The sequence below is a fragment of the Bombina bombina genome, chromosome 1, assembly GCF_027579735.1.
Source record: "Bombina bombina isolate aBomBom1 chromosome 1, aBomBom1.pri, whole genome shotgun sequence".
Classification (NCBI taxonomy): domain Eukaryota; kingdom Metazoa; phylum Chordata; class Amphibia; order Anura; family Bombinatoridae; genus Bombina; species Bombina bombina.
The window spans coordinates 586,653,184-586,664,822 of NC_069499.1; the positions used below are offsets into that span (position 1 = coordinate 586,653,184).

Below are 11,639 nucleotides of genomic sequence, written 5' to 3' on the forward strand. Positions count from 1 at the left end.
CTCTCTCTTTTTTTTTTCTTTCCAAACGCTTCTAAACGGTCCCATAAACTGGTGAACCTTAGCTTATTTTGTGTGTTACTTTATACCATGTTATTTTGGATATCCATCTAGAAGACTTGTATGTCTGCAGTTACCCCTATATACAGTATATTCCCCTTTGTGTTTTACAGGTTTACCCGAGAAACACTTGATTTCCATAATCTAAGAGACCCCTGTGGCTCTTCTGGGTAGCCATATTTCTACATCTCAGTGACCCTTCTGCCTCTAAGTATCCTATCTTCCAGGAGCCTCCTGTCTCTCAATATCACTATTTCTATTTAACAGTGCCCTTCTGTCTCTGGGTATAACTATTTCTATTTAACAGTGCCCTTCTGTCTCTGGGTATCACCATTTCTATCAAACAGTGCCCTTCTGTCTCTGGGTATCACTATTTCCATCTAACAGTGCCCTTCTGTCTCTGGGTATAACTATTTCTATCTAACAGTGCCCTTCTGTCTCTGGGTATAACTATTTCTATCTAACAGTGCCCTTCTGTCTCTGGGTATAACTATTTCTATTTAACAGTGCCCTTCTGTCTCTGGGTATAACTATTTCTATTTAACAGTGCCCTTCTGTCTCTGGGTATCACTATTTCTATCTAACATTGCCCTTCTGTCTCTGGGTATAACTATATCTATCTAACAGTGCCCTTCTGTCTCTGGGTATAACTATTTCTATCTAACAGTGCCCTTCTGTCTCTGGGTATAACTATTTCTATCTAACAGTGCCCTTCTGTCTCTGGGTATCACTATTTATATCTAACAGTGCCCTTCTGTCTCTGGGTATCACTATTTCTATCTAACAGTGCCCTTCTGTCTCTGGGTATACCTATTTCTATCTAACAGTGCCCTTCTGTCTCTGGGTATACCTATTTCTATCTAACAAAGTGCCCTTATGTCTCTGGGTATAACTATTTCTATTTAACAGTGCCCTTCTGTCTCTGGGTATAACTATTTCTATCTAACAGTGCCCTTATGTCTCTGGGTATCACCATTTCTATCTAACATTGCCCTTCTGTCTCTGGGTATAACTATTTCTATTTAACAGTGCCCTTCTGTCTCTGGGTATCACCATTTCTATCAAACAGTGCCCTTCTCTCTCTGGGTATCACTATTTCCATCTAACAGTGCCCTTCTGTCTCTGGGTATAATTATTTATATTTAACAGTGCCCTTCTGTCTCTGGGTATCACTATTTCTATCAAACATTGCCCTTCTGTCTCTGGGTATCACTATTTCTATCAAACAGTGCCCTTCTGTCTCTGGGTATCACTATTTCTATCTAACATTGCACTTCTGTCTCTGGGTATCACTATTTCTATCTAACATTGCCCATCTGTCTCTGTGTATCACTATTTCTACCTAACAGTGCCCTTCTGTCTCTGAGTATCACTATTTATATCTAACAGTGCCCTCATTCCTCTAAGTATCATTATTTCTACCTTACAGTGCCCTTCTGTCTCTGAGTATCACCATTTCTATCTAACAGTGCCATTCTGTCTTTGGGTATAAATATTGCTATCATTAAGGGTCTCACCAGTTTCTTATGCCCTATGCATTATATGAAAGTCCCTAATAACTCCGGGTATTCCTATTGCTCTCACAAAGTGTCCATCTAATAAAGTTTACACTTTGTTTGGCACTGTTGCATCCAGGGACAAAAACATGATTAAGTCTCTGATGATTTCTTCTATGTCTCTTAGTGGCCCCACTGTCTCTGAATGTCACTCTTGGTATGTGTGAGTGTCGCTGATCCCTTAGCGAGACATTTACAAGCAGTTGATCTCTCCCAGTTGCTCATTTCTCCTTTTTTTATTGTTTCTTTTCTTTGACTCCAATTTACAAGTTTGGAGACTGTTTTGTCCTCTCTTTTGTGCTGAAGAAAGAATTCTTGTTGGAGAGGCTTTGAAAAAGCAAACTTGAGAGGCAGCCCATGAGTGGGAGCAGGGATGGGGTCCTTTTGATTCCTGCGGGTGAGTCAATAGCTACTTTACATAATTGCAGGAGAGAGTATGAAAGCCAGAAAGAGATGGATTCCCCCCTCGCCTCAAGGAGTCTATTGGGGCTTTCAGATGGAATGAATAACCATAGGGAAACTGTGGGACTTGCAGATTGCCGTGTCCAGATGGGGAAATGGTCACATCCCCCCTATTGTTTTGTGAGGGGCTGCACTATGTCCCCTCCCAGCTATGGGCACATCCCCATCGATTGTCAGTGCGAGTTCTAAGACAGCAAACAGAATTAGTGCCTGGAAATAAATAGGGGAAGGAGGGGGCACTAGCTAAGCAATGCCCTACAAGGAGAGGGGACAAAAGCGCTGACTATTTGGGCTGATCTGTATAGTATGGATGGAAAGAGACAGCTTGTAATGATCTAGGCCTAGGCTTAATTAGCTTAAAGGAGTCACTTATTTCATGGAATTCCCATACAATAACCCCCATAAAGCCCAATCAGAAGACTTTTGTAATTCTTTTAAAAAAGGAAATCGATAGGAGCTTCCATAAACAACAATAATAGCAAGGAAACGACCAGCTATGAAATGTAACACTTAGGTGTTGGTAAAGACCCATTATACAGAATTAGAGAGGAAAGCGAACTGGGGGTGGGTGATATTGGAGAAAGAAAAAGTAAAGATGGAAAACTGCAGAACATTCCGAATGGGAAATGAGGGGAGGCAGAATAAAAATCTGTATTGATAATTTGGAAGGAAGTATAAGCAGAAAACAAAATGGGGCATAAAGAACTCTGGATGGCAGATTATTTATATAAAAAAATATAAGTGAGAAGTGATGCTAAAACAAGTTAAAACATAAAATTAAGTGGGGGGGGGCACGAGAGGGGAATAAAGGGCAGAAGGCAGAATAAATGGCAAATTGTTGTAGACAGATTATTAGGTATATGAGAATGACTAAGGGCTGATAGTACAGAGCAGACTGGGAGGGAATGGGGCAAAAAAGTTTAAATCCACCTGGCAGACAGTAGAGTAGGAGGGGAACACTGCACTGTACAGTTATGTACAGGGGGGGGGGGGGGCACGAGAGGGGAAAAAAGGGCAGAATGCAGAATAAATGGCAAATTGTTGTAGACAGATTATTAGGTATATGAGAATGACTAAGGGCTGATAGTACAGAGCAGACTGGGATGGAATGGGGCAAAAAAGTTTAAATCCACCTGGCAGACAGTAGAGTAGAAGGGGAACACTGCACTGTACAGTTATGTGGAACATAATATTGTGATGTCCCACTGATAGGCACTTACTACCCCATCACAGGAACTTACCTGTATCACTCAGGGCAAGTGAGAGAGAACAGGAAATAGCAACTAGGTATTCTATTTTACTACTGAACAAGTAAAAGGCGCAGGAAGTTTGCTTTTTATATTCAGACATACAAGTCATTATGCTACTGCTGCTCTAACCTTTATTTGCGTTGATACAGAAAGCACACAGTGTAGTGATACTGTGCGTGTTGTGGGGTCACATGGCGTGTGGTAAGGCTTCTGGTGTCAGGGGTTAATACAAGGGGACAGTGAGGGATAAAAGATGGGTGAGCTGAGACAGGGGTGAGCACCATATGGACAATGAGGGTGCATGAGGGGTCAGAGGGACAGTTTTTAGGACACTGTTCTTTAGAGTGACCATTGGGTCTGGGTGCGAAACTAAGTATCACACAGTGAATGCAGCGCAAAATAGTAATCGCACCAATACAACTTATGTTCTAATTGATTGCAGCGAATCATAACTTGCACATATATAGGTCAATATTATTGTCTATAGGTGACCTCAATGGCGCTGACTGTATCAGCACATAATACACTCGCCTATGTCCAGCTCACGGACTGCAAGAGCAATATTAATTATAGAACATTATACAGAGAGAGCGAATATGTACAGATGCTATATAGAAGCTTTAGAAAACAGATGAAGACAGAAAAATAAATGGAACCAAACACACACAATATATATATATATATATATATATATATATATATATATATATATATATATATATATATATATATATATATATATATTTATATATATATATATATATACTCACACACACATATATATTTATATATATATATATATATATATACTCACACACACATATATATTTATATATATATATATATATATACTCACACACACATATATATTTATATATATATATATATATATATACTCACACACACATATATATTTATATATATATATATACTCACACACACATATATATTTATATATATATATATATATATATATATATATACTCACACACATATATATATATATATATATATATATATATATACTCACATATATATATATATATATATATATATACACTCACACACACATATATATATATATATATATATATATATATATATATACTCACACATATATAAAATATATAGTTATATACATACACACACACACAGAATAGAATAGAATATAATGCCACGCACAAAGTATGGTGAAAGAATTGCTGATATATCCAGTTAACACAATTAACCACCATTAATTTAAAAAATATACAGCACATAATGTTAAATTAATTATGTGCATCCATAGCAATAATATGATTTAACGATATTAAATATAATGTGTGCGGGCAGTTTTCAGATCACAGGGTATATATTATATAGTTATCTGAACTTTGTCATTAGAATTTCCTCATTATCGAATATTAATATTTTAAGTTCTGAAGTGTTTATTTATATATTTATTAAGTTTGCATTTATAGGTATTAATGTACACATGTTGCTAATTACCTCTATATAAACTATATCCCTAGCTCAGGTGCCCTATATTTGTAGTGTGTATATATTTCTATTCAAACAAATAATATAACTACTTGTTAACACATTTAATCATATAACCATCATTTTATTTGTGATCGTAATTAAACTGTGGGACGCTTAGATAGATAGATAGATAGATAGATAGATAGATAGATAGATAGATAGATAGATAGATAGATAGATAGATAGATAGATAGATAGATAGATATAGACAGATAGATAGATATATCTTTTGTGCTAAGTGTAGTCATTTAAGATCATATTAAATATTTTAAAATATCGAATTGTTGTGGTTTTATGTAAAAAAAAAATACAAATATCTGATGCATATAAAATACCGCACCGGGATTACTTACTTGGAAAAAACTCGGAAATATGAAATAAAATATGAAAAGCTTGGATATCTGTCAGTACAAGAAGATATAAATACAGAGCAGTGTGAAAAGAATGTACAACAATGTATTCGTTATGTTTTGTACTAAATGTATATTATACCATATGTATGGCACACATTTTATGTCACCAGATACATCATGTAACAAAGCAGCTATATGAACAATCCGGAGTCTAGTTATATTATTATTATTATTATTATTATTATTATTATTATTATTATTATTATTATGGCAAATAGATCAAATGTTGTGTTATTGTTATTATTATACAAGTTTTACTATTAAGATTATACTTGTATTATTATTATTATTATTATTGTTATTATTATGATTATTATTATTGTTATTATGTTACTATTATTATTGTTAATACTAATAATAATCATAATTATTTTACTAATCATTATAAGAGCCATCATCATAATCATAATAAAATGTAACACATGAGCGAGATCCAGGTCATGCAGAATATGGGATCTAATGATATAGGCTCTGGGTCTGACAGTACACAGCGAGGGACAGCACTTTACTCTGACAGGGGTGTGAGGTGGGCAAGGTCTGGCGGAGACGCCCCCCTTGGCTCTCCCCACCAATAGCAAGCGGAAACGGAGTCATGTGACCAAGGGAAGGTTCTAAATCTGGCAAAATGTGAATGGGCAACAAGAGCACAGTTTGTAGCTGCTGAGACCCGGGAGAGAGAAGCTGCGTAACCAGGGCACTCAGGGAAAAGCTGAAGGGTCCAACTGGAGAGCAGAGGAGAAGAGCCACAAGCAGAGTCAGTAGGAGCCAGTCAAGGCAAAATCAGGTCATCCAAGTGACCACAACCAACGAAAAAGAGGGGCAAATACAGAGAAAGGAGCAGATATACAGAGAGAGGAGAACATATACAGAGAGAGGAGGAGAAGAGGACACAGTCATACAAGGAGCGAGCAAAAGGGATCTGCACCTTACCCAGCTGGTGCCAAATACCCAGAGCACTTCCTTACCCAGAGAGGGACCCAGGAACAGCACTGAGGAGCACACATGAGACAACCATCATGAGTTCTCACTAGCTCTGCCCTCTGAGCACTCAGGGACATTTTGCCTCTTAGCTTATTGACCAGCTCTCCTGCAACTCACTCACTCTTTCTCATCAAATGGACATTAGATAAAGGGGGAATCTTCATATCTCAGACCCCTCGAGTTGAGTGAGACACTGAGTTTAGCGTCTCTAATATAATTCCATTTATTTGATAGAATAACTTGACCCAAGAAGCTTATATGAGTGCAGCCTTCCAACCCCCCCTCATGATGATGCAGCGTCCCCTGGGAAGCAGCACTGCTTTCAGTATAGACTCACTGATAGGTAACCCACCTCAGCCCAGCCCTGGGCACTTTGTGTACACAGGTTACCCCATGTTCATGCCATACAGGCCTGTGGTGTTGCCCCCTCCACCACCACCCCCGTCTCTCTCCCAGCCAAATCTTCCATCATCTCACCCCCACCACCAGATCCCCAGCCTACCCAGTGGTTTCTGCTCCAGTCTAGCACAGGGCATGGCTCTCACGTCCACCCTCATGGCTACCTTGCCAGGCAGTTTCTCAGCCTCTCCCCAGCAACAGGAGGCGGCCAGAAAGTTTGGAGCCCAGAGTCTCCAAGGGGGATTTGAGAAGAATGAAGGGGGGCAGTCAGATGGAGAGGATGGCAGCAAGACCTATCTGGGCAAGGATGGTCCCTTGCTGCCCTTTGCAGCATCAGAAGCCTCTCTAGGTAGGTAACAGAACTACAAACTTTGTGTGGTGACAACAAAATGTGCACTTATGAAGACGGCAATGTGCTGTGTGATTCCCCAGCTCTTTAACAGGGCCTTATTGTCTAAAAATCTATTTTAGTATATGTGTATATTTAAATATGATCCAAAAAGCACATGCAAACTATGTTGTAGGCTTTACATAGATCTCAGTCAGATGAAAACAGGGAAAAAGTATTCAAGTGAGATGTTAAATGTATATAGATAAATGTAAATATATAGTTATGGCTGAAGAGGAAAGAAAGAAAGAAAGAAAGAAAGAAAGAAAGAAAGAAAGAAAGAAAGAAAGAAAGAAAGAAAGAAAGAAAGAAAGAAAGAAAGAAAGAAAGAAAGAAAGAAAGAAAGAAAGAAAGAGAAAGAGAGAGAGAGAGAAAGAAAGAAAGATAGAAAGAAAGAGATAAAATATATAAATGATGTGCTAATTTGGAGTCTGTTAAACAAATGTCGTGCTTACATCATTGTAATTCTAATATAATAAATAACATACAACTAGTAATCAACCTATTAGCACCTCTCTGCTAAAGGCAGAAGTAATGCGATTTGTTGAGCTATCCAGAGCTATCCAGCGTTAATTCTTTAATTGTAGACAATCAGCACTGATTAGTGTCACTTAATGAAACCCCAAACTTATTGTGACCCCAACGCCATAAACACAAGAAATAGCAGATAATACAGGTGATAACATGAATTCATTTTAAACTGTATAATGGAACTGAATGCACTTTTTTTTCATAAAACATCATTTAAGCTATCTGGTAGAATCTAAAACCAATTTACAAAATAGAAAACAATTGCACCGCAAAGAGAATTAAAGTGATGGAAACAAACAGGGGGCAATATTAAATATAGCTAGACGTCTAATAATGATTCTTAATGTATACATTTAAAAGCATTTATGTTATAATCCTCACCCAGAAACACTTATCACTTCATTTAGACAATAGCTAATAATTCTTTATAAATATAGATAATCTGATATTTATGTTACAAAAATTAAACGTCTGCTGCTTTTAATTGTTTTAGCGCATTATTTTAACAGTGAACAATAGCTCTTTATACAAAACCATTACATTATAGAGAGTCAGATAAGCATATAAATTAGCATTGTTTTTTATATAAATTATTTTCACGTGTAATTAATAAATGGCGCTTTATAAAAAGCAGAACAAATCGTGTTTTATAGATAAATTAATGTAAAGTGCATTTATAAATATAGAAATCTAATGCAGTATTTATGTTCCATATTATAAATATTTGCATAAAATACTTAGAAATTATAAATAGATATAAAATACAACTAACATTTCTAATATGATAAAAAAAAATATATTTAACAATTAGGACTTGTTAAGATGATTCCGTTTAGAAACACTAAGAAAACAATGAATAGAATTGCACCGTATTTGGGTCCGTTGAGATAAAAAGGTTTAGTGAAATAGTCCTATAGTTTGTGGTTTGGTTTATATCTCAGATGAATACAGCTGCACAAGGGTTACCTACAGATTTTATTTATTTTTTAGTATCTCGTTTTGAGACAGATAAATTCATTCTCTGGTATGATAAATACAGGAAACGGAGTGAGTTTTATATCCCTACAAATCACCCCCTAACCTGTCATTTTGTGCAAAAATAATCTCAAATCAGCCTCAGCCAAAGCACCTGAGAAATGTGACTTCCAGCGGCTGCGATCTGCACAAGGACAAAACCCCCGAATTTAATCTCAGGGTTCGCTAATAAAGCGCTTTCCATTTCACCATTCCCGTGGTGTGATTTATTATTCATGAAATATGTTTACTCGTTTTACGTTAATCACATAAATGCCTCTATCTAATGTGTCTATATCTAGCTTCATTCATTTCTAGTACAGTGGGTTATTAATAGTAATTACATAGGGAATGCTAGTGATGCTATCATTTACACACATACATAATTATATGTTATACATAGTTATAGATATTGTGTTGACTGATTATTTAATTGCTACATTGTTGCCCAATCTGAGATTCGCTGGCCTTATTTTTTTATTCTTGATAAATATTTGGGTTCTCCGAGTCCCAGATGGATCGGAATCAGGTGTCAGTGATTATTTTTTAAACTTATTTCAGGTTTCAGATTTCCATGAATTTTTAGGTGTTTTCGGGTTTTCTTACTTAGGTTTGGATATATTTTTTTGTATTACTTGTGTGGGGTGAAATAGAGTTAACCTTTTTATAACATGTTTCTGTTACTTGTGGTGAACATATATATGATCTACTAATAGTAACCAAATTATATGGGTTATGTATGCGTCTTACTATTTGTAAAACTAAGGTTTGTGGGTCTTTTTCCTCTTATTTTAATTAATTATTTAGTGAGTCTCTGCTTTCTAAAGTGGGACCTGAGATGTAGTCTCTAGTGTAAATTAATTTAAGGTTACATGTCTCCCTTTCTATACTGTTTCAGTAGTAATGTCACCATAGTTAGACTGGACTGTAAGGAACCATAATTTAGTTTTGGCAGTTTGGACTTGTTACCTAAAGTAATGTATAGTGTGTCTGTTCCACAGGAGCTGCCCGAGTGCAGAGTAAAGATGACTCTGGGAAAGATGATGACTGCAAGGGGAAGGATGACTCCTACCTGATGGATAGTGACTTGGACTACAGCTCAGATGATAACATCTCCTGCCAGACCAGCCACAAAGAGGAGGACACCCCGGCGGGGCTCGAGGACAGCTCGCAGGGGGCAAACAGCACCAATAACCCCACCTCAACTGGGAAGAACCGGAGGCGCCGGACTGCCTTCACAAGCGAGCAGCTCCTAGAGTTGGAGAAGGAGTTCCACTGCAAGAAGTACCTGTCCCTCACTGAGAGGTCTCAAATCGCCCACGCCCTCAAACTCAGCGAGGTCCAGGTCAAGATCTGGTTCCAGAACCGCAGGGCCAAGTGGAAGAGGGTCAAAGCTGGCAACGCAAACTCCAAAACCGGGGAGCCCTCCAGAAACCCCAAAATCGTGGTACCCATACCAGTCCATGTCAGTAGGTTCGCAATCAGAAGCCAACACCAGCAGCTGGAGCAGGCCAGACCCTGAGCGGGCCATGGGCAGCACCCTTAACCCGGGATAAAGTCCAGAGACACAAGGACAGGTGAGGTACAGTGGTATATTTACTACTGGCCAAATACAGGAGGTATGAGTCATAGACTGCTCGAGTTCCTCCATTTATTTTCTGTATGGAGAGAACCCGCTGCCTGTGTATGGACGTGGTGACTGTCTGGGACAGGTCACTTCAAGTCACCAAATAATGACAATGCCAAGTCACCATGACTAGCACAAGTGAACTGTGCAGTAAGAGAGGGCAACATCAGCCCAGGAGCCTTCCTCTCCTCCTCTGACTGGTGGGGACAGAGGTCACTGTTTTAGACAATCTGATGTTCCTTTATGACCCCACTACTACAGATAATGTAATTAATTTATTTGTGTTAAATTTCTTCTAAGTTATGAAACTTGAACAAAACTCGGTCTTGTGAATCTAGTAATGTGAATAAAGGATGCCATGCGGCCAGTCTGGGATATTTGGGATCATTAACAGAGTGAAGATTAAGGGTTTGTCAATTGGTCCCTCTTAATCTCTGACAAATCCCCCGGGACTCATTTTGGCAGCCCCTATCTGTGTGAGAGCTAGTTCTGTGCAAGGGGGTCACTGAGAGGGTCACGTGTGGGGGATTTAATAGTGTTCAGCAAGAAATAAATGAATGTACTTTTTTTCTGCCAGATTCTTTAATTGTCAGAGTCTCATCTGTGACCAGAAATCTCACATCCACACATAGGGCATCTTTCAATGTCTCCAATAAATCTTATAAAAACGAAGCAGATTAGCAGTGTCACAATATGATAAGCGGATCAGTCCTTTATTAGTCGATGACAGTTTAAAAATAATTGCTACATCAAACCCAGGTAGTTTTTATACCGACCTAAATAGCTTTCAAAGCCATATCAAACAGTATTCACTAAAATTAGACACATGATTTTAATGCCTAAAATATAAAATGAAATACCTAGATCATTACAAATATAGCTCATCCCAAACTAGAATCATCTCCAAAGCAGAGTAAATTGCCAAATTTGACTCAACAGATCTTCTATTCTAGTGATGTAATTCCCAGATCAGACCCAAATTATTCCAATATCTAATTGAGATCCACATCAACCATAAATTCATTTTTTTTATAAAGCAAGAAATCAGATCCCAAAATTTAAACCATTTATTTCAAATAGGAGTGTAAAGTAATATCCATATTAGAGCAAGATAAATCTGAATTCATATTTAAATAATACCAAATCCCTGATTAGAATCAAACAACTCCCAGATCAGTGTCAGTTAATTCCCAGATCAGACACATATAATTACCATATCGCCCCAGATAATGCGGCTAAATCCCTGATAATTCCAAGATCAGCCCCACGTCCCATCCTGAGATGAGTCAGTTTATTTGTGCTATTTTGTTCAGAGACTCAGGATCCCAGCTGGGAGCAGACAGACCATCTCGACCAAAGTCATTCTTGTCATCTGCTACATGTGTCAGTCACACTGAAAGGCACATGAAGGAGCGTGTCGCTGCCTCCGGATTTATTACT

The 11,639-nt window shown here is 37.7% G+C and overlaps 1 protein-coding gene across 2 annotated transcripts; it reads left to right on the plus strand.

Annotated features, from left to right (window-relative positions):
- The first annotated feature begins 6,492 nt into the window (after positions 1–6,492).
- Positions 6,493–10,363, plus strand: GBX2 (gastrulation brain homeobox 2). 2 transcript variants are annotated; one of them, XM_053691022.1, is made up of 3 exons: positions 6,493–6,992; positions 8,891–8,898; positions 9,574–10,363. In XM_053691022.1, exons 1-3 carry the CDS (start codon positions 6,499–6,501, stop codon positions 10,092–10,094), a joined length of 1,023 nt encoding a protein of 340 aa, XP_053546997.1. In that variant the 5' UTR covers positions 6,493–6,498; the 3' UTR covers positions 10,095–10,363. The 2 variants fall into 2 exon arrangements, with proteins under 2 accessions (XP_053546997.1, XP_053546993.1); XM_053691018.1 differs by lacking the exon at positions 8,891–8,898 and having other exon boundaries at positions 6,493–6,988.
- Positions 10,364–11,639: the final 1,276 nt, after the last annotated feature.